The sequence below is a fragment of the Danio rerio genome, chromosome 14 (genome assembly GCF_052040795.2).
Source record: "Danio rerio strain M-AB ecotype USA chromosome 14, GRCz13ab, whole genome shotgun sequence".
Classification (NCBI taxonomy): domain Eukaryota; kingdom Metazoa; phylum Chordata; class Actinopteri; order Cypriniformes; family Danionidae; genus Danio; species Danio rerio.
Window position 1 is genome coordinate 30,511,200 of NC_141034.1, and position 23,198 is coordinate 30,534,397.

At 35.3% G+C, this 23,198-nt stretch overlaps 2 protein-coding genes across 4 annotated transcripts; both read right to left on the reverse strand.

Annotated features, from left to right (window-relative positions):
• Positions 1-937: 937 nt before the first annotated feature.
• Positions 938-8,123, reverse strand: tmed9 (transmembrane p24 trafficking protein 9). Its single transcript, NM_001033108.2, has 5 exons — positions 7,964-8,123; positions 7,360-7,460; positions 7,136-7,261; positions 3,876-4,022; positions 938-2,320 (listed from the first exon to the last, which is right to left on the reverse strand). The coding sequence occupies exons 1-5, from the start codon at positions 8,109-8,111 to the stop codon at positions 2,171-2,173; spliced, it is 672 nt and encodes a 223-aa protein (NP_001028280.2). The 5' UTR covers positions 8,112-8,123; the 3' UTR covers positions 938-2,170.
• A 1,591-nt stretch (positions 8,124-9,714) lies between these two features.
• lman2 (lectin, mannose-binding 2) lies at positions 9,715-21,681 on the reverse strand. Of its 3 annotated transcripts, none has more exons than NM_001081747.2 (8): positions 21,430-21,681; positions 18,553-18,671; positions 15,430-15,547; positions 13,384-13,466; positions 12,042-12,203; positions 10,899-11,013; positions 10,683-10,802; positions 9,715-10,606 (listed from the first exon to the last, which is right to left on the reverse strand). In NM_001081747.2, the coding sequence occupies exons 1-8, from the start codon at positions 21,614-21,616 to the stop codon at positions 10,446-10,448; spliced, it is 1,065 nt and encodes a 354-aa protein (NP_001075216.2). In that variant the 5' UTR covers positions 21,617-21,681; the 3' UTR covers positions 9,715-10,445. The 3 variants fall into 3 exon arrangements, with proteins under 3 accessions (NP_001075216.2, XP_087136672.1, XP_087136673.1); XM_087280546.1 differs by lacking the exon at positions 13,384-13,466 and adding an exon at positions 13,265-13,344 and having other exon boundaries at positions 21,430-21,634; XM_087280547.1 differs by having other exon boundaries at positions 13,265-13,466; positions 21,430-21,634.
• Between the last annotated feature and the right edge of the window lie 1,517 nt (positions 21,682-23,198).

Below are 23,198 nucleotides of genomic sequence, written 5' to 3' on the forward strand. Positions count from 1 at the left end.
AATGTGAGTAAATGATGACAATGTTCTACGGTGAACTATACCTTTATCATTTTCCATAGACTACCACTGTGCCATTTCCAGCCAAAAATGAAAATGCACTACTCAGTATTTACTTTCCCTCGAGTGTTTCAAACTTTCATGACAATCCTTATTCATGCTGAGAACATGTTTCGAAGAAAGCTGAAAACCTTTAACTAATGACACACATAAATATATGGAAGCCAGGGGTTACAGGTTTTTTTTTTCAAAATAACTTTAAATTTTGACTACTATATATATATATATATATTTTTTTTTTATTTCTTTCATCAAATATTTTCCATATGATGTTTAACAGGACATTTCCACAGTGTCTAATATTTTTTCATCTGGAGAAAGTTTTATTTGTTTTATTTCAGCTTGAATAAATGCAGTTTTTGATTTTTTAAAAAACATTAAGGTCAATATTATTAGCCCCTTTAAGCTATTTTTTTGATAGTCTACAGAACAAACCATCATTATACAATAACTTGCCTAATTACCATAACCTGTCTACTTAACCTAATTAACCTAGTTAAGCCTTTAAATGACACTGTGTAGCTGTATAGAAGTGTCTTAAAAATATCTAGTCAAGTATTATTTACTGTCCTCATCGCAAAGATAAATCAGTTATTAAAACTATTATGATTAGAAATATGCTGAAAAAAATCTGTACGTTAAACAGAAATTAGGGAAAAAATAAACAGGGGCTAATATTTCTGACTTCAACTTTATGTATGTATATATGTATGTATATATATATATATAGGTGTGTGTGTGTGTGTGTATAGGCATGTGCACAGTAAATGAACAGTAGCAGTATTTAAACACTTTTTTTTTACCGCACCAATTCTTTACATTGATATAATACACTAACAATTAGTGTAATTACATTAAAATAAAATAAGAACTGAGACGATTTTGGGGGAGTGGGAAACTTTATTCTGAGTGCAATTATGGGGTAGATTTCTCACCAACAAAAATGTCCCTCCCCTGTCCCTGCTTAAAAAGATTAACCCATTTCCCTGTGTGGCTGCTTATAAACTAAAACAAAAAAAGATGCAGGAAAAGTAAAAGCAATTCTGAGCAATAATCTGCGAGTAACAAAACACTCAAACAACTATTTTTTAAAGAAATACGCCATTATGACACCGGCTATGACAGATGTAAAAGCAAACACATCGCACATATCCTTTCAGATCTTTACAGTGCATTCTGGACAGACCAATGTAAGGGTGAATAAATCACTGACATCTCTACATTATCCTGAGGAGTTGGCGAGAAAAATAAATGTGTAAAAAATATAGACAAATGATAATGTTATGTGCAAATTGGAAAAATGGTTTCCACAGGTTAGCAGACATATGCAATGGGGATATATCTCCTAATTAAACATTTCACTTTTTGATAACTACATTTTGCCATTTATTTGAGTGTATAACTTTTAAACATGTACAAATGAATTCAGAATCATTAAGGTAAACAAGCTGTAGCTATCAAAAAGGAAGACTTAATACTAATGAGTGATCATGATTCTTAGAAAAGATATAATAAAATGGGGTACAGAAGATAAAGCATGGACCAACTGAATAAAGAATAAAAGAAAACACCAAGAAACATTCACTCGGAGAAAAACTTTAAATAGCAAACTAATTACTGCATTACCAAACAACAGAAGACATTTACACCTGCCACCAGGATAAGCTCAGATACGTTTATCTTGAAAATGTTTGAGGGAAAAAAACTAAAGTCATTTGGGAGAAACATCACACTCACAACCCAGTTTAGCATCAATATAATCTTCATCGATCTGAAACAAATGTCAGATATTACTGTAACAAGTAAAGGGGCTATAAAAATGTAAGGCAACCACTATGCGATTTTGCGTTCTGAATCCAGTAAACTACTTGGTTGAGTGCATATTACCTGCGGACAGTTCAGAACAAACTGCACTGCATTACAGGAAAACTAGATTCACATTACACAAAAGGAACAGTGTATCTCAATACAGGGCAATTTAGGGTGGGATCTGAACCGAGAGCATGTTGAGTTTTCAGCAGTCTTGACCACACATGAAGCAGGCAATCTTCAAAATCGCGTGTGTACTGTATCAACTGATAATCACAAGTTAAAAACCAATCCAAATACAGTTTTATACTAATTTCTTGGCCTCAAAGAAGCTCTTGAGATGCCTCATTTGCCAAAAACCAATGGCCACGAGGATCAGCGTCTGGACGATGGACCACCACAAAACCCTCTGATTGGTGCTTTCACTGGTCTGTCTGAAGCGTTCTTCACGATACTGAAATTCAAACAAAACAAACATCATGAGAGGGGTCTGGATGCAGACCTGGTGCAGTGCAATCTGAGCTGCATTCAATGCTTTTTAATGCGCTCACCTAACCCCACCCATCACAGTGAGGTTCCTCACTCCATTAAATGCATCGTGTCTGACATTGCATCGCTGAGTGATGCAATGTCAGCTTGCATCATAAAGGCAGCATCCAAATACTATTGAACATCATTTCACATCTCAGATGCCAGAACATGATGGTGATCATGCTAGTATTGCATGTTTCATGATCATTATCATCCAATATTGGGTGAGTGATTTCAAAATCAATTTCGAATTACATCATTAAATTTGTTTTTAAAACACTTTTCTAATTACTTTGCCAGTAATTTAATTCAATGACTCAATAAGTAGTTTAAAGAGCCCCTATAATGGGTTTATGAAAATGAGCTTCCATGCAGTGTGCAACACAGCTCTAAGTGAATGAAAACATTTAGCTGAGCTTTAAATCTGAAAGTGCACCTTGTTATAAAAAACATTGATTTTTTTTTTTTTTTTTTAGAAAAGATTTGACTTAAGAGTTATTTGAAATGATTCGTCATTCATCCAGATCTTTTGGCTGTTCGTATCGACAAAACAATACCAAATATGAAGAGCCGGATCCAGTAAAACATGAACATGCCTTTTCCTTCAAACATAAGCATATTGCAGGCGTGTGTGTGTGGGACTGATCATGACTGAAGATGAGTGAACTTTCTAATTAATGCAATCTACCCTGCAACGGGGGATTCATCAGCCGTATGTTAGAGGAAGGATCAGAAAAGCCTATTCATGTATCATATGGGAGTCGTTATGATAATTAGGTCAAAATAAATACATATAAGACAATAAGTGTTTTTTTGATCTTGCATGCACATAAGGCTGTTGTTGGAGACCCCCAAAAACAAAACATGATCTTTAATGCATAATAGGGGCTCTTTAATTTCTTGACTCAATGTTACTATACTTAAATCCCTATTAATCGCAACCCACAGAAAAGAGAAATTAAGCTCTTAATTCTTTACATCTAAGTCAAACAGGACTGTTTACCTTTATTTAAAAAGATTCCTAAGAAATTCAAAACAAAACGTTTCAAAGTAATGACACCATATTTCATTTATACCATATATTGTCATAAAGGTGTTGAATTTATTTCTTAATTATGTGCATTTGCCAGACAAATCTAACCTTCTTTATATAAAAAACTCTTTATTCTGCTAAATTGTAGATAGCCAAAAATATATAATTATATTCTCTGAATTGATTATGAAATGATGTACAGTATTTAATGCAAGTACGTTATGTTACTTAATCAGTTTTTAATTAATCAGTTTTCAAATTAAATTATCTAACAATGAAAAGTAATCCCTGCAGAAGAGTACATTTAATTACAGTAACCAATTACACCCAGCCTGGTGTTCTACCATCTGCTTCGGTTTGAGGAATGGCTTGTTTCGATGTGGTTCTCAAAACAATCAGTTCTGAATAAGCCAGATCTCACCCCTCACTCCTCCAGGACACTTACCCTCTGATAGTTCTGCTCTTTCTGGATCTGATCCACCTGCTCCATCAGCTGTCGCACCCTCAGCTGCAGCTCCGTCAGCTTGTCTTTGGCAGCGATTTCTGCATAGTTGTTTGTGTGTTCACCAACTTGGATGTCCAAGTGAACACGCTGTATTAAAAAAAAAAAAAGTTAGAAGAAAAAGGCTGTGTGAAGAAATGCATTTAGCATTGATCCCAGAGTTTACTTATTTTTGGCAATCACTATCATTTACACGGAGTAAAAAACACACACAGCCATATTCAATGCATGCAAATAAGCAGTCAACACATGGAGTTTTCTGCAATTTTACTGTAAACTAATTTTACCAAATGTTTTATTCAGTAAAATTACAGTAAAAAAACATAACCTGGTTAACAGCAAGTCTCCTTAATATATATAGTGAATAACCATAATTTGACTTTCCAAGATTTCCCTGCATGACACTTCACTGTTTATAGTTTCAATGACATTACTATGGTAATTTTAAGTTGTTGTTTTTTTCTCATGAGGTACATTTGAAGTCAGAATTATTAGCCCCCGTTTATTTTTTCCCTAATTTCTGTTTGACGGAAATATTTTTTTCAACACATTTCTAAACATATTAGTTTTAATAACTCATTTCTAATAACTGATTTATTTTATCTTTGCCATGATGACAGTAAATAATATTTGACTAGATATTTTTTCAAGACACTTCTATACAGCTTAAAGTGACATTTAAAGGCTTAACTAGGTTAACTAGGCAGGTTAGGGTAATTAGGCAAGTTAATGTATAATGATGATTTGTTCTGTAGACTATCGAAAATAAAATTAGCCTAAAGGGGCTAATAATTTTGTCCTTAAAATGGTGTTTAAAAAAATGAATAACTGCTTTTATTCAAGCCGAAATAAAACAAATAAGACTTTCTTATTTGAAAAAATAAACTTTATAAACTTTATTTATTGAAAACAAGTCGATAGCATTAGTTGTATACAAATGTCCAAGTTCTGCTTTTTTCCTTCTTGAACACTTTTGTAAACATTAAACCCCAACACCCCCCACCCATATACATATAGCCACTTTTCATGTAAAACATAACAGAAGACAGTAATTGAGTAATAGAAAAAATAAAATAACAATCAAACTAAAATAATAATAATAGTACAATTTTAGCTAAATATATAAATAATTTCAAATAAATAAATAAAATTAAGTAGCTATGTTAGCTAGTTACATCAACAATAATGTGCTACCTACTTCTTGGTTATTATAGTTTTAACTTGTGCTGAGGTTGAACCAATGCGTCTAGTTTAGGGCATGACAATTCCGGAAAAAAAATAAATTAATAATAATAATAATAATGATAATTCCGACCATAAAATGATTTCTTAAATAATTACTTCCAGAGGTGTTAAATCATTAAAATAATTTTGTAGTGGCCTCCAATGATCATAAAACTTGTGAGACGAGCCTCTGAGAGAAAACTTAATCCCTCCAATTGAGGGTGGTCGGTGCGATTTCCACATTAAAATAACTCTTTTGCGAGCAACAAGGGAGGAAAAGGCAATTAAAGAGAACAAAATACTTTCAGACTTGCTTTGAAAATTTCCTTGCTCTGTTAAACATCATACAGTAAATATTTAAAAAAAAAAAAGGGGGGCTTATAATTCTGACTTCAACTGTATGTACATAAGAGTTTTATTTAGCTTCTAAGGTTTATCAATCATGTTTATTCCATTATTTTTAATGCGTGTTACTGTGATGGTGTTTCGTAGTTGTGTTTTACAATGCCACCTGAGCACCTTCTATAATTTAAAAATGTTTCTGCTTGTTGGAAAAGTTTTTTGATGTGAGCATTGATTAATATGTCTCTCTTCACACCATATAATTATGGTATGGTACTATTATGTCTTTTTCTTTTTATATTCTTTTATAACCTGTTTTAACACATTTGGATCTGTTTTTAATCATTTTATTGTTTGTTTGTATTTTCTTATACTTGTCTTTTTTATTCTTGTTTATGTAAAGCACTTTGAATTGCCACTGTGTATGAAATGTGCTATATAAATAAACTTGACTTGCATTTTTGTCTGTAACAAAAGTATGATGTGCAGATGTTAGTACATCAAAACATTGCTGTATTTGTTTTTGTGCATTTTGTGTATTTTCTGTATGTTTTGGATGCTACTGGATGACTAAATTTCCTTCGAGATTAATAAAGTATCTAACTAACTACAAATTATTGAAATACAATAGGTTTACCATACAAGTTAGACATTTATATAACGTTTTGTACCTGATTTATAACGGTGAAAAACTGGAAACCACAGCTGTCATTTCATTACTGTACATTTTATGTTTTTTTTATTAAACAGTGTACTTTTTATTTCCAAATGTTTTCACAAAAATGTCTTTGCACATATCAAAATGTATTAAAACTGAGTTTTATCAATTGTTTTAGCCACTTTTTTCCTGTTCAATCTTTTCCTTTTCAGACTATAAAAACAATGACCCTGTTCAGTGTTGACTGGTAATGCACAAACAATTCAAAGCATGTGTGCGTGACGTTCCTACAATGTTTTCACAGTTTTAAAGGCCAAGCAATGTCAGTACAATTAGCTTTTTTGTTTTACTGACACAATCTGCACACGCATGAAAACTTAAGTACATTTTGGCCTTTTGCTAATGATCATGTACGGACAGTATTTTCAGTTTCAATAACTACATTTACATTCATAAGTTTTCCTTGTTTATCATTAAAGATGTGCATCTTTCAATTTAGAAAAATGCTAAAAACAATTAGACATTGACATTAGATATTCATGTCTAAAGAAGATTAAATGAAAGGCTAACTTTTTTTCTAAACCTAAGTGGCTATTCACACAGAGTGCCTGATGCAAATGAAAATACAACGCAATGCAAATACTTTCAGGTGTTCGATGCTAGCACACACTGATCATACATGTATAAACCTAAACAGACTTTGCCTCAACACAAAGCAAGCTCAGAACTAGAGAATATTGTACAAAGTTGATTTGCATAAATGTTACAGTAATTAATAAAAACACATTTACTGATAAATAAGCATTGCTGTTCATCTCCTTATTTTATAGGGCCATTAAAGAATTCAAATAAAAAGTAGTACACTAAGTTTTAATTTGGCAATAAAGTAAGTGTGAAAAAGCTAATAATGAACCCAAAACAGACTAGTGGAATAAATGCTGCTTTAGGGAGACCGGAAATAGTAGTTAACAAAACTTACAAGCATTCCACCAGCAAACAGAGCAAATTTGGAGGAATTTGAGTGCAGGCAGATTTGATGCTCTCCAGGGGTGTGGGAGGTGAAGATAAACCTGCCCTCAGATCCATACTGGCGGGACAAGATCACCTGAAAGACGACAAAAAAAAAAAAAAAGAGCAAATGAGAAGGTAAAATGCAATCACAGATGGAGTTTTATTACTCTCAGGACAGCTGTTCAAACAGACCTTCTCATCAGGATCTTTTACTTCCACAAACATCCCAAGTCCTTGAGTTGCAGGCAAATACTCTTCTTTCTGCTTGTCATAGAGTTGTGTGCGGTAGTTACCTGGTGGAAACAGAGTTACACACTTGAAGAAGAGAAAAGGATCCAAATCATTTTGTTCTGGTCCAATTTGTACAATTAAGGAAATGTACATCAAACACAGGAAGTCACAATCTTAGACAGGGGCGAACTGCAGCATGCCCTCAAAATACCATTTAGATATTGGCATATAGAATATATCAAGATCAAATTCTCAAAACTAAACATTACATCTAACTTTACCCAGATGTCAGTAGAATAAATGACCACTACCTTTCCCTAAAACAACAAGTTAATAATGTTGCTACCCTAGCCCAGTCAGCCAGCTTGTAGATGTCCATTTAAAATGTTATTTAATCGAAGTTATGCAAAAAATCTAACTAATTAGTAACGTTATGTTTTGTTGAATTAGCTGACGTCAAGCTGTTTGCCAGCGAATGAACTCTACCTGACAAACCTGCTAGTTAGCACTATGCTAAGCATTAACGTGCACTGCAAACTTGGCTTATTCTGCTTCTCCTACTCACCTATTATCATAGTTTCGTCGGGGATTTCTTCTATGAAGCATTTCTTTTCAGTCTCTCCAATATGGAAATACAAGGCAGACACCAAACTGTTGTAAATGTTTAACAACACCAGAAAATAAAGTGTAAACTGCATTCTGATTGCCACCATCTTGACACTGCCGGTGAAAAGCGCACCGCGCCTGCGCAGAAACTCCTATGCCACGTAACCCATCGTCGGCCATCGTCCAATCACAAGCGGAAAGCGTAACACCAAGATCGTGCATGGGCACTGTAGTTTAATTCATTTTTCGGTTCTTTGAAAAGGATTTTTTTAATTCGGTGTGTTGTTACATCAGTAGACGGCGACAAGTGCAAGATAAAAAGCTTTGATCTCATTGTTTATTCATTAATGTTAACAGACTCATATCACATTAATATCATTTCAACTTAAAAGTCGTATTGAAATGAAAGAATCAGAAGATTTTTGTCGATCTTTTCAATCTAACATACTGACATGCATTTTGCTTTGTGTATATTTCTTAAAGAAAAAAATTAATTCTTATTTTTATTACATGTTATTTTGTTGTCCATCTACACCCGGGGTGCCCAAACATTTTCTTATGAAGGACACAACAGGTTCAAACCTAACGTTAATTGAGTGGTGGGTCGAAGCCAAATATACTAAACTGTATTACAATTATGTTGCCTTGGTATTTACTGTTTTTTAATATTCAAAAATAAATAGAAAAAATACTTTCATATTAAAAATTATATATTATTATACATTTTGTACACTTCTTACAATAACACCATCAACAATGCCATTCAAAACCACAATAGAGTTCAATGCTGAATACAGTAGTCTAACTGCACCCGGGTTTGCACCGATTTGCTCTCCGATGTCCTGTGCATTGTCCTCTGACTGTCCAGTGACAATATTTGCGTTTGTGTCGCAAACAAACAAAAAGTTATGTTAAATTAGAAGTTCGCTTCAATCTTCCACATCATGGTCCCTCTTTTCTTAGATAACGGGCTAAAATCCAAGGTTACCGTGGGCCCTAGTTTGGGCATCTCTGATCTACACCTTCACATTCCATAAACACTTATCAGTAATTGCAACAAATGTATAAAACAGATGTTAAAGTAACTGAAATATAAATATTGAATTATTTTTGTCCCGTTTTATCAATAAATTTGATTTGACATAAAACAGTAGGGTGTTCTAGGGTGTAGATTTGTAGATTGGTGGGGACCTAATTTGCAACCCCCACAACCCCGAGCATTATATTATATTATTATTATATTATTCATAATCGTCATGAAGGCCAAAATCAAAACAATTTTTTAAACTAATTGCACATTCATAGTAACTATTATGGTGGACTGGTGGTGAACATGAATTAAAGCGACTGACATTTTTCTCTGAAATGTAGCTGCTCATGTACGTGTCTCACCTGAGTCTTGTCAAAAATTCTGTTTTTTATTTTGGAGGCAATTAAATTATTAGTGGGGACATTTTATTAATTTGTGCATATTGGTGGGGACATGTTCCCTCCGACCACGCTAATTCTACACCCTTGATGTAATTAAAAACTTGTCATGCAACAACCAAAAATATTCCAGTGATATTTGTAAGACTTCAGTTTTTAAGCTGCATTATATTTATCATTGGTTTAATGTGGTGAAATGGGTTTAACTAAGTGTTAAACTAACAATACTGTTAAATAATAATTAACTCATGTGTGTGGATAAAACAGAAAAAGCAAACCAAATTAGTTAACAAGTCCACTATTAGAACTGCTTTATTTTCTCACCAAAAGCATCATTTTACAGTCACTGCCCATTTGCTCATGGAAGCTTTCAAAACAACTGTAAATCAGTGCACTGCTATTACTTTGTATGGAGGCGGAAAAAAAAACAACAAAAAACAACAACGATGTAATCCTTTTGTCTTGCAGTAATAAAAACACTTAGCTTCTCTTTTGGTTCAAGGTTTTTAACTCTCATGGTTAAAAAAAGGCTCAAAGGTTACACTGAAGAGAGAAGGGACCAGGGCAGTTACTTTAGAAAAAAGCTTAAATATTTACATTGATTTAATCAGCTTGAGAGGACCATTCCATCAGTTTCTTGTGCAGTCCATTAAAATCCTCTTAAGGCAATTTATGCAAGCTGAAAACAATCACTCCAGAAACCACAGATAAAAGATAATGAAAAAAAATAAAATAAGATCAACAAGAACTGAAATGGAGCTTTGATTTGAACCAAATCAGATATATAAAGGGTACAAAAATAAAGATGTGGAATTTGCCATTACACAGACCCAAATTAGACAAACCAACATTTAAAAAACTAAATTCTTCAAAGCCCCTAATCCTACCTTCAGACTCAAACCAGCTTTCTTCCACTCGAGCACTTCATTAATATCAACATTTTTACAGCTGTTCAAAATTCACATTAATGCTGTTTCACCCACAATCTCCAGAGTTCTTTGAAATCCTGTGGTTTAGTAGAACCTCTTGTTCCTCTCCTGGCGCTTCTGAAAGACCACAGCACCAACCACGGCACAAACCACAATTCCCAACAGGGCACAAAGAAGAAGTAGGAAGACCTTCCAGCCGGTGAGGGGTGAGCTTCGAAAATTTCCAGTTGGATCGTCAATATTATCTGTTTTGCATGAGAAACGACAAGATAAAGCATCAACACAAATCTGCCAATGACCTGAATATGTCAGCCATTTTACCTTTTGGCGACTTGAGGAGACTGACGCTGGGCTCGATCTTAGTCCAATCCTGACTGTCCTCCTCAAGAGTGTGTTCAACCATCAGCTGGTACATCTTCATGGAGATGATGTCATGATTATCTGCTCAGAAGAAATCAAGCCGGTGAAGTTTGCTAAAAGACACTAGAAACACTGAAAAGGACCCGTCAAGCATGAACTAGATGATGCCACACTTACCAGACAGATCTCCTGTGGCCGCGGACGCACCAAAATAGTATCCAGTAGGAAGGCGAACACCACCGATATCAACACACTCTTTCCAGTCATTCTGATCATCCACATCCACCATTATCTGTAAACCATGATAGTAACATTATCATGAGGAAGAACATGGCGTGCTTACACAGCTTGTTAAGAAATCTGGTTTGACACATTTTGAAGGAAGCCATTGCTTATTGATTGGGCCATTTTAAAGCAGGCAAGGCTAAGTTTGCCCTGATATACTTCATAATAGGCTATATGCTGAAGGACTTTTAATTTTGTGGTAACCTGGGTTAAGCACTTCCGGTGAACTGTATACTGTTACAAAATCATTACATTTAAGGTCTGTTTTCTTTAAAAATCAACAATCTCCATTGCTTGACTAATATTTAATATAAAGTGTGTTTCAGATTGTATAAGAAGCACTGCTTTAATTATATTCTCCCCCACCATGTCTTTAAAGTATGAACATTTATTATACTTCAGTATTTTCGATGGAGGGTGACGCAGTGGGCACATTCGCCTCACAGCAAGAAGGTCGCTGGTTCGATCCTCGGCTCAATTGGCGTTTCTGTGTGGAGTTTGCATGTTCTCCCTGCGTTCGCGTGGGATTCCTCCGGGTACTCCGGTTTCCCCCACAGTCCAAAGACATGCGGTACCTGTGAATTGGGTAGGCTAAATTGTCCGTAGTGTACGAGTGTGTATGTTTCCCAGAGATGGGTTGCGGCTGGAAGGGCATCCGCTGCGTAAAAACTTGCTAGATAAGGTGGCGGTTCATTCCGCTGTGTCGACCCCAGATTAATAAAGGGACTAAGCCGACAAGAAAATGAATGAATGAATTTTCGATGGTGTTTCCGCGCTCACCTGCTGATCCTGACGGGCGTGTGCATGTAAACGGCTTTACATCTCAGTTTACGCTTCAATAACGAAGTGAACGCTGAAGTCTGTTTGACTGATTGTATTTTAATTACATTACACTATCGATGCTGTAAAAGGAACCTTAGAAAATTGGAAAAAAGTCACATTGACCATTCACCGGATGTTTATTGGCATGGGAAAAAACACTAGCTGTGCATATACCCTATCGCAAACAAATGTCTACAATTGTTGAGTTCTTACCGTGAGTCTGCCTTTGGAGTATCTAATAGCAAGGTATGTGTCATGTTCTTTGTTTCGAACTTCAACAGAGCAACCTCCCAATTCAGTAGAGCGACCATCTTTCCCGTGCTCATACGGCAGGGAGCCGTTATTGACCATCGCAGAAATGTATGGAAAGGAGCGCTAGAGGACAAAGAACATTCATCAAAATAAATACATTGATTTTGCCTATATCGTTGACGTTAAATACACAGCAATTTACCAAACTAGTACTTTGTATTTTTATTAAGCTGTCTCTAATTCAGCTTGTATTATCTAAATTCATAAAAAGCCACTGTCGAATAATATAATCTGATTCATTTTTATGAAACGCTTCAAAAAAGCATGAATGGTGAGAGAAAGGAAATGACATGGACCAGGTGAAGGCAAAACAGAAAAAAGCATTGCTTATTTGTAGAATTTTGAAAAGTTGAAATCATTTCAACTAATCAACATTGAATGTGAGTGAAGGGACAATCCAAGTGTAAGATATACAAATGCAAATGTAAGATATTCTAATGCAACTACCAGAAACTTAGTTACATTCAAACTATCCCTTTTATTTTCGTTTCCAGGTGAGGAAGGTGAGGGGTCGATGACCAGAAGCAGACCAAAAATGCCAGACATCCAACATTCTGGTAATATTCCAAACAAATCTACATCCAAACAAATTTGCTCATTTGGATATATGTGACCCTGGACCACAAGACAAGTCATAAGGATCCATTTTTGGAAATTGAGATTTATACATCATCTGAAATCGAAATAAGTAAGCTTTCTATTGTTTAGGTTGTTATGATATGATGATATTTGGCAGAGATACAAATATTTGTAAAAAATAAAAAAAATCTAAATACTGAGAAAATCACTTTCAAAGTTGTTCAAGCTAAGTTTTTTGGAATGCATATTACTAATAATATTATAATATATAATATTACTAAAGTAAATAAGTCTTGATTTACTTCCAGCAGGAAATTAACTAAATATTTTTTCTTAGTATACTAATGACTTTTCAGCAGAAAAAAAAAAAATCAACAATTTCGTCTTGTACTTTGTATTCCTCCAAATATACCTAGATATGTATATAAGTGATCCAGGGTAACATTTGGATGTTCTTCTCATAAAGTCAGTTTCTGATCATGAAAAGCAAAGCTTCATTCAGACGATGGTACAAAAACACAAACATTTCACATCTCTCAACTCACATCCGGAGCCTCATCGTTAGGGTATGTGTCTATAAAAATGGCCAACCCATGGAATTTGGCACTACTGCCAAACACGGTGCCTGTAGAGAAAGAAGGACCCATGAGTATGGCACACTTACATCCATTCCTTGGAGATCATTACGGAAGGTATCCACAAAAATAGCCAGGCCTACAAAATGGTCTTGGTTTCCAAAGACTGGGCCTAAATGAAAGTATGACACAATCAACAGCAGGAAAGAAAGAGCAGACTTGCAAATGGAACACACACACACATGTAAACAGACTTTACAAACATACGAGGGGCTTTCGCATTAGGTAGTTAATAAACTTATTGCAGTTGTAGGATTTAATTGCCAGACCAGGTTAGCAGCAAAATAAATTCACCGAGGCCATTTTGCTGATTGCATTCATACGCTCTTTGTTGAGTCCACGTGGTAGATAAGCCTTCGTAGGAGACATACCTTAACGCACATCTAAAAAAAAATGAACTGCACATTGTGACAGCGCATGGTGCAAGATCTGTAAGCTTGGTAGCTGTGATGGGGTCAAGAGCCTCAGAGTCAGTCAGAGAAAGTCTCGAGGTTCCCACCTTTCATCCCCAAAAGTGTGAGTTTGAGCTACTACTACAGAAGCATTTCATACTTTTCCAGCGTAAAGTAAAAAAAAAAAACAGCAAAAAAACCTGACAGTGAAACATATAAACCCCACTGCCAACTGGCTTTTTAGAAGTATTATTGCCAAGCAACAAGGAGAGAATGCATTATGTGGACAGAAGTGATTTCACTCTCACACGTTTACTGATAATGAAGATGGAATGCAGATATTTAAAGCTTAATTTATATTTCTGTGATGAGTGTATGCAGTAGGTAAGGTGTATCCTTCAAAAAATGTAAAGTCAAACTGATGCAGAAAACAGAACCTGTGACTGGTCAACTTCGTAGCACAACACACATTTCTGGTACTTTCTCTTTAGTCTGAATATTTTCAATTCAAAATTTCAGTGTTTTTAGAAAAAACACCTATAAGAAAAAAAGAGTCAACTAGCAGACATGTTATTGCAGAGCAACACAGACAGACAGAATGGAGAAATATATGGTCACGATGGCGAGGGGGCATTCACTCGATGCTGAAATATAAATTGGGCTGAAGCTGTGTCATTTAAAGAGAAAAGTCAATGGGGTGCTTTGGGGTACAGCAATCCCTCAACACAGAAGTATAAATCAGAATTTAAACTGTAATGTAATGTGTGTATTTATATAGCACATTTATCGTGTATGGCCATACACCCAAAGCACTTCACAATCATGAGGGGGGTCGATCCACACCACCACCAGTGTGCAGCATCCACTGGGATGATGCGACGGCAGCCACAGGACAATAGCGCCAGTGCGCTCACCACAGACCAGCTATTGGGACAGTGGAGAGGCAGTGATACAGACAATTTGGTGGATGGGGATGATTGGGAGGTCATGGCGGGTAATGACCAAAAGAGGGCATTTGGCCAGGACACCGAGGTTACGAGAAGTGCCATGGGATTTTTAATGACCACAGACAGCCAGGACATTGGTTTAACGTCTGATGCGAATGACAGTTCTCATCGACAGTATTATGTCCCCTTCACTATACTGGGACATTAGAACTCACACAGAACTCAGTTTGAGCCCCACTAAGACCACTTTCAGCAACCTAGTTTTCCCATGAGGTCTCCCATTCAAGTACTGACCAGGATCAGCCCTGCTTAGCTTTAGTGAGTAACCGGTCTGGGGTTGCAGGGTGATATGGCTGTGGCAAGCAAACTACACTATGAAATAATACATACCATCGTTTTGAATGGCATGATGCTATCAACCATAAGCATTCACACGTCACTGTAGTTTCTATTGTGCTGAAATAAACCTTGCTTTTATGTAGCTAATTTGGTTTCCTTAAATGCCATTCCTAGAGCTAAAAGTCATCCCCAGTCCCTGTAATACAAACATGACAAAAGTCTCCACCAATAGTTCTAGGAACTATGGAAAAATTTCTTCAAGTGCAAAAGACCCTATAAACAGTATTTTAACTCGCATTTAAATTTATGAAGTGCACAATGGAAATGGTGACAGAAAGAGAATGGGATCTGAACCTTCACTTGTTTTCCTGCACTGTGTCACGGCTTTTAAACATACCAGGATGTAGTCTCTCCTTTGTGTACCACATGGCAAAGCCGTCCCCATGGAGATTCTTCTTTCCTGATCCATGAATTTTAAACTGCACATGCATCTCCCAGTCCTTCAAATAGCATGGCTACAGAGGGAGAAGTCAAATGAATTACTCTTACCGGTTTCAGCATGTTTCACAAAGTCAAATTGAAGACTTTAAGACATTTTTAAGACTATCAAGATTTTAATTTTAGACTTGTATATGGCTTAACGCTAAGGATTTTTTAATAGCCCAGCGGAATTTGTTTTACTTGCCACATCAAAAAAACAAGCTGACCCTAGTTGTATACATACTAACTTAAACTCTTTAAAGATAAAAACTTAAATAAATTAAATGTATGCACAACAAACTGTTTTAGTTTTAATGAGATGTATTGTTGGTAATTGGATATGTGTTGACTTGATTGGTTACCTTTACATAAAAAAAAATTAAGACCCATCTAAAATAATTTAAGACCTACAGGACAATAGAGTGGAGGAACGATAACGTCAATTTGTATGCAAAAACCCGGAAGCGAGTTAGCATTTTAGCAGTTCCGGGCAGCTCACTTGTGTTGGGCGTTTGGATTTGTCTGAGATTTAGGTATTTTCATGAATAGTATTTTATACTTTGTTGTATTATTCTAATTGTGAATTCAGATTGTGTGTATATAATTCCTTCACATGTAAAAGCTGTTGAGACAGACTAATTTGTTGATCATTTATTTTAATTAAACGATATTATGAAGATAGGCTGCACTGGTAAGCAGTCTGTTTCTTTCCTGTTTACAGTAATGCAAACATGTGAATAAATGTGTAAAAATACATACATATTAACGGTCATTTTAAATCGATCAAGTGATTTCTCGTCTTTTTTTCTTCATCTGAACACATTTAACTGCCGTATTTACACTCCTCCATAAAACGTGCAGCAGATGTGACTGTATGGGCTGCTTATCGCTATACTTCGTGACAAAAAAGGAATATTGAATGTTGATCTGTGTCCATGATGATGGAACTTGCAGGCATTTGATAGACTTTTCTCCTCACGTCTCATTTCTGTCGTCTGTTTAAGGTAAGCGGGCTATGTGCATGCGAGCGATACACTTATTTAAATATGTCTCATAATAATACTATATTGGCACATTTATACACATTTTTAAAACTTTTAGAACAACCGCAAAGCAAAGCAGATGTATTTCCCATGTAAAAACGATCCAAAAGGCACGTAGGTCTATGTGTGTTTGCGTATTTATTAGTTTATAATATATAGCATGGATTATAATATAATAAACAGAGAGATTAACTCTTTGTCATGGACATTATTTCTATAAAATAAGCTTGATAAGTCGTCTCTAGCAGGGTGGGGCTGACGTCACTGACGAGCGCCCCGAGGGCGCTGTAGTCCGTTTATAGCCTAATGTTAGCTTTTCAAGTCTTGCGTTTGCATTTAAGATCCAAAAGTGCTCAAAGTTGTATTTTCGTGTGACAATTATCCGGCTAAACAAAATGTGTAAGTGTAATGAACCGTGTTTGAACACAGAGCTTATTATTCGCAATCTTCGAAAACCTATGGGAAAATTCTATAGGGATTTTCACGAGGGAACCAGTTTTATGCTAGCAGCCGATTAGCCTACAAAGTGACGTCATAGTTCCTCCACTCTATATATCTGTGAATTGAAGACTTTTTAAGGCCTAAAATTTAGTTTCAGATATTTAAGACTTTTAGACTCTGAGGACACCCTGTCTTTTATGGACCATTATCACAAGACATTGAAGGTGCATTTAAATCTAGTATTTGCATTATACCATCTTTAAATCAAATGACAAAAAAAACTAGGTCAGTGCTTTTGCAAGCTGTTGTTAACGCAGTGTTTATGGGCGGGACAGTAAATCTCTCTTCTGACTGCTGTTATCAGTCTTGAAAACACTATTGTGGAGTTTTTCATTTGTTTTTTGAGAAAATTGGAAGGCAAAAATCATTATTTGTGGTACTCTCCCATGAGTTCAAACTGCATGATTTTCAAAGTAGTCGTGTCACAGATGTTTTCATACTGCATGACTATCTGGGGTAGCGTTCCGTCACTGCTGTGTTTACACTGTAGAATGGATCAGCGACAGGAGGTTTCACACTGCATGACATTACAGTAGGAGAATCGCCAACAACTTTGTCTCAGTCCACAAACTACACTTCACAACCAAACATTGGCGAGAAGTGACATGGAAATAACATGAGGTCATGTAGTATATCTTTTGTTATTAACTACATAATGAGAAAGAACCTTTTAGTGGGGTAGAAATGGTACTTCTATTGCTCACCTGACTTTGAAGGGAATTAGCAATCTCTCCTCATCTATTTTTTTTTGACCTGGTTGTGACATTGCATAAATGACACGTCAAACAGACACGGGTGCTCCTGCCAAAATTACACTAGTTCTTCCTCCATTCTTGGGCCCAAATAGACCAAAAATAAGTGCTTTTAACTTCTCCCCCAAACTCCCACTGGCCTGCAGATACCCATACTAGTGGATGCTGCTCTCTCATTGGCTATAGGTAATCGCCAATGTTATTGTCAATAAGAAAACATTTCACACGGCATGATTTAAGTGGAGCCGACAGCTCCAGATACTCCAGACAGCTCAACGACTTATCTGTGATTCTTTCAGATCACATATTTGATAGTTCTCACTGTGTGACTGTTACGTGAACGAGCATTGATTTGCCTGTGATTTCAGGCATTTTTCGGCAATTTCTCAAAACCTGTCGGAGAGTCAAAATCAGGGCTACAATCATGCAGTCTGAACTCATCAGTTTACCAAACTATCATGACTTCTGCTGCTGAGAAACCCAAAATTTTGAAAAGGGTCTATTGCTTCTACAATTTAGTATTACTGTTATTAAAAAACAGATGAGTTTAACAATGACATAAACATTGAACAAACTCATAGCCCACAGCAGGCCTGTCTTCACAATTTCTTTTAGCAGATATTGTTCAAAATCTATCTTTCTATTGGGAAAACAATGGACTTTTTTCCTTTCACCTAAAAATTAGCTAATGTGATCATACTTCTTTTGCTGTAGGTTTTTAGTTCCAGCAGGCTGTTTACTCACCACTGTATTCCAGATGGAGCCTTGTTTGCTCCTCTCATCTGGAGTCAGGCGCACATACTGGCTGGTTACTAAAGTACTTCCCCAAAAGTCCCACTGACTTGAAGGGCTCGACCCAACACCTGATTAAAAGATAAACAAAAACAATCACATCCTTTATACACTAATTAATCTTACTATTGTCAAAATTTATAAAATAAATAATATTACATATGTATTTATTTATATAACGGTCTCTGACATCATTTGGTGAATATTGAGCCGTTTTGACAGAAGCAGTGATGTTTTACAATGCATCCAAGCATTTATATCTGAAAATTCATTTGATTGTCCTACAAATGACACAAACAAAACGGTCAAAAAACCGTTTCCTTGCTACTCCTGCCAGCTGATCACACCTATAACATGTTTACCCAAACAGGTAAACTGACGTAAAACATAGGTGGAGCTAATCTATGTGACCAAACCACTTGATACATGACACAGAATAACACAGCATAATATTAATATTCTTGATTACTCAATAATCATAAAACAAATAAAGTAAAAAAATTATATAAATATCACAAATGGCTCCAACAATTTATTGCAAGCTTAATAAAAACACCAAAGTAAACAATGTAGCTGATTCAACTTTGTCATTATACAGACAAGTCAAATTTGACATAAACTTTAAAAAACACGGTCAAGTTTGTGGTTAATATTTCATGAAACAATTTTAACTGCATTTTTGTTTGCATTTGTTTGCATTTTGTTTTTAGTGACGTACATCGTTAACCAAGTTAAATTTAAGACTTTAAGACATTTTTTACGACCATTATGAATGAAATTTTAGGCTTGTCCAGGGCTAAATGCTAAGAATATTCCAGTTAGAAAAGACTTCCACTTATCCTATCAAAAATGATTAATTTTATACATTTAATAATACAATAATCATATTTTTGGTTAGAATTTTTTGTAATTAATTTTCAAATATATCCATTTACAAACCCTATAATCCTTAACAAGAACAGAACAAAACATAGCTGTCCATAACTTCAGACTACAATAAAAATAATTTAATAAAAACTATAGGTCAGGTCAGTATCCTCAGCAGTAAATAACTGGAAAACTTTTGAGCAAATGTTACTGTAATGGAAAGCAAGTAAATGCTATTTTTAAATAAAAAGTTTAAAGTTTTATTGAGATGGATTGTTGGTAATCGTATGGGTGTAATGGCCAGATTGGGTAGCTATACATGACAAATAAAACATAAGACCCATTAAAAAAAATTTAAGACCGACAACACAGTATTTCATTAGATTAAAGACATTGTAAGGCCTAAAATTTAGCTTTTGAGATTTAAGACATTTTAAGACTTTTTAAGACCCGGCGGAAACCCTGTTAACTTTATTTAATTAATGTTTGTGGTATTATTTTAGTGTTTTGTGTTACTATTTGTAGTGCTGACCATGACTGCATCTGAAATCTCACATTCTCTCAAGGAGATGTTTGCTATGAATGAATAATTACTTCACAATTAGTGCTGGGCGATTTGGCCTGAAATGTAAATCTCGTTTAATTGATCATTTTAACTTGATTATGATTTATGAACGATTATTTTATTTATTTATTTATTTATTTAATTTTTTTGCCCTCATAGTTCACTGACAAGTTTTATATGCCATCAAAAGAGATTTCTGTTGCAGCTTCTAACCATTATCAATGTAGTGCAAAGTAATTCTCAAGTATGAGTCCATCGTCCTACTTGACCAGAGATCAGATGTGGCTGCAAAGTGTCCGCAGAAGTAAAAATCAGGCACAGCCCTTAACAAAGGGGGTGCAGTTACAAGTAGGGAAAGTTGAAAAAATCATCCTGGAAAAATTAGATCGATTATAGGTTCTGAATGTCGATTATTTTTCTATTAATCACCCAGCCCTATTCACTTTAACCAAAAGTTAATTCTATATCATGTTGATCTTTGTAATTTGACTAATTCAGATGTGCTGTATTCACCATGTGGTCAAATTTGTCAATTTTTTAAATTTAGACTTAGTGCATCTCATAATGTTTTTACCAAATACATAGTAGGAAAGTGTGCAAATTTATGACCACCATTTATGAACAAGCCAATTACAAAAAAAAAACTTAAATAAAGGTCTATGTTTTATAATTATATATTCAAATAGAAAATAGGTCATATTTTATTAATTTGTGGCATTTATTTCCTGCTAATGAAATCGAATCTTATTTTTATTACAGTAAAACTGGAAATGCACAAAGTTTCTGAATGAACATGAGCTATTTTGGACCTGTGACACAGATCATGTGACTTGTATGAATGGTCACGTTTTTGTTTTAAACTAGTATTAGATCCTCTTTGGTTCATTTTATCATGCTGGAGAACAGGATTATCAAGTTTTACACAAACCCGTGTAGAAAACGTGTACTATACAATATAGATCACACAAGACTTTCACTTCTGATTAGATATTTGGACCCCAATGTATAACACTCGTCAGAACATTCATCAAAATATAATCAGTTTCTTCAGTTAAGTAGTTTATGGGCAGTTTGCATGATTTCACAGATTCCCTTACAACAACCTGCACCTTAAAATCCAAACTGCCCTCACCTGTTCAAATAAAGGAGCTGCTGGAGTTGTTTGCACTGGAGTTGTATTACTTAATGTAGCCTGCTTGTACTCCTGATTGAGCTTACAAGTTCCCAATAAAATACATAGTCATGACATTAGGAGATAACTTAGCTGACATCACACCCAGCTTAGTGAACAAAACTCCCTAAAACAGTTTAGAGATAGTTAAATGAGGTGAAGACAGCCCAAAAGTACAGTATTATTATCATTCTACTACTAGCAGGAGGCTACAGCAGCTACTCACCCTGATATGGCTTAATGAGCGAGTGCTCCCGCTTTAAGTGCTCCGCATTCCCGTCCGTTATATCTGAATATACGGAAGAAAAGTGAAGTAGCCATAAAAGTAAGAGTATTTTGTGACACACCGGCATTTTACGAGAAACACTTGGTTGAGGGTGAAGCCATAGAGCAGGGCTTCTTTCTCGTGTCATTATTAACGTCTTCCTTTCTCCGTGCCTTCACTTCCTGCGCAGAAAAGACGCGGGCTGCGTTTCAAAACCGAGTGAGCAGCCTAACTAGACAGCATATTTAGGCACCATAGATTTTTACTGTAAAAGCCTAGTGTCGGTGGAGGACTTGTGTGGGTTTTATGACAAAACATCAGCCGAAGTTCTGTCGTCGATTTTTAAAAAATATTTTTTCATATATTTGAAAAATGGTAAAATTACATTTTGAAGCTGTAAATTGACACTTTTAAGAGGTAAAACTGAATAAGCTAGCTTCTTTTTCTGAAATGTGACAGAAATACTATTTTTGTACCACGTTTGTTTTATAGAATCAGTGTAATTTTAGTATTGCTGAGATACTATCGCAGTTTTATTGTAGTTTTAAACTTATTGCTGGTTTGAAATATTTTTTGTTTTATTATTTGTTTATACGGCCATTTTTGTTTTTGCAATTTCATTAGATAATTGTTTATGTACTATTTTAGTTGTTGTATACATAATAAAAAAACCGAAGTAGTTTTAGTGTTAACAACCCATACATAAAATCATTAATTAATTAGATGCATTAAACCAGCGATTCATTCCACTGTGGCGACCCCTGATTATTAAAGGTACTACGCAAAAAAGAAAATGAATGAATTAATTAGATCAGGGGTCACCAACGATTTTAAAACTGAGAGCTACTTCTTGGGTACAGATTAATGTGAAGGGCAACCAGTTTGATAAACACTTCTTAAATAATAAATTTCCTCAATTTATGTTTTATTATATGTTATGATTAATAAATAATGATATTCATCTATGTGAAGACATTGATCACTTTAATTATTTCTCACAATAGTTGTCAACAATGATTTAACAAAATAGAAAACACTTCAATTGTCTGAAATAGATTTTTTTATGTATATAACTTAATGTCATAATCAATTTTACACCAATCCAAGTGTGATTTAAAAAGAATAGCTACAAAAAATATTCGATGCAGCTTACTGGTATAAGGTGCTATGGTGAGCTATTTTTAGAACAGGCCCGCAGGCAACTCATGTGATCATGTGGCACCGTTGATGACCCCTGAATTAGATGCATTAATAAACTCTTCCAACAATAAACATTCATTAATTTTCCTTTGTTTCCCAGAGATGGGTTGCGGCTGAAAGGGCATCCACTGCTTAAAAAGGTGCTGGATAAGTTGGCAGTTCATTCCGCTGTGGCAACCCGGATTAATAAAGGGACTTAGCCAAAAAGAAAATTAATGAATTATTTTCCTTTGGCTTAAGCCCTTTATTCATCAGGAGTCTCCACAGTGGAATGAATCGCCAATTTATCCGGCACATGTTTTACAAAGCAGTACTAGAAAACACCCATATACTCTCACATGCATACTCATACACAAGGGCCAATTTACTTTATTCAATTCGCCTTTAGTGCACGTCTTGGACTGTGGGGAAACTGGAGCATCAAGAGGACACCCACGCAAACACAGGGAGAACATGCAAACTCCACACAGAAATGCCAACCGACTCAGCCAGGACTCGAACCAGTGACCTTCTTGCTGTGAGGCGACAGT

Bases quoted from the DNA above. Each gene is read 5' to 3' on its own strand.
- tmed9 (NM_001033108.2), bottom strand. From the start codon at position 8,111: ATGGTGGCAATCAGAATGCAGTTTACACTTTATTTTCTGGTGTTGTTA. The intron at 4,023-7,135 runs GTAAGTTTTGTT...TTTTTAATACAG, and splicing joins TGTTTGCTGGTGGAATGCTT to CGTGTTCACTTGGACATCCA. The intron at 2,321-3,875 runs GTAAGTGTCCTG...TTTGAATTTCAG, and splicing joins AAGAGCAGAACTATCAGAGG to TATCGTGAAGAACGCTTCAG.
- lman2 (NM_001081747.2), bottom strand. From the start codon at position 21,616: ATGACACGAGAAAGAAGCCCTGCTCTATGGCTTCACCCTCAACCAAGT. The intron at 10,803-10,898 runs GTAAGTGTGGCA...TCTTCTGAGCAG, and splicing joins GGCCACAGGAGATCTGTCTG to ATAATCATGACATCATCTCC. The intron at 10,607-10,682 runs GTAAAATGGCTG...CATGCAAAACAG, and splicing joins TCTCCTCAAGTCGCCAAAAG to ATAATATTGACGATCCAACT.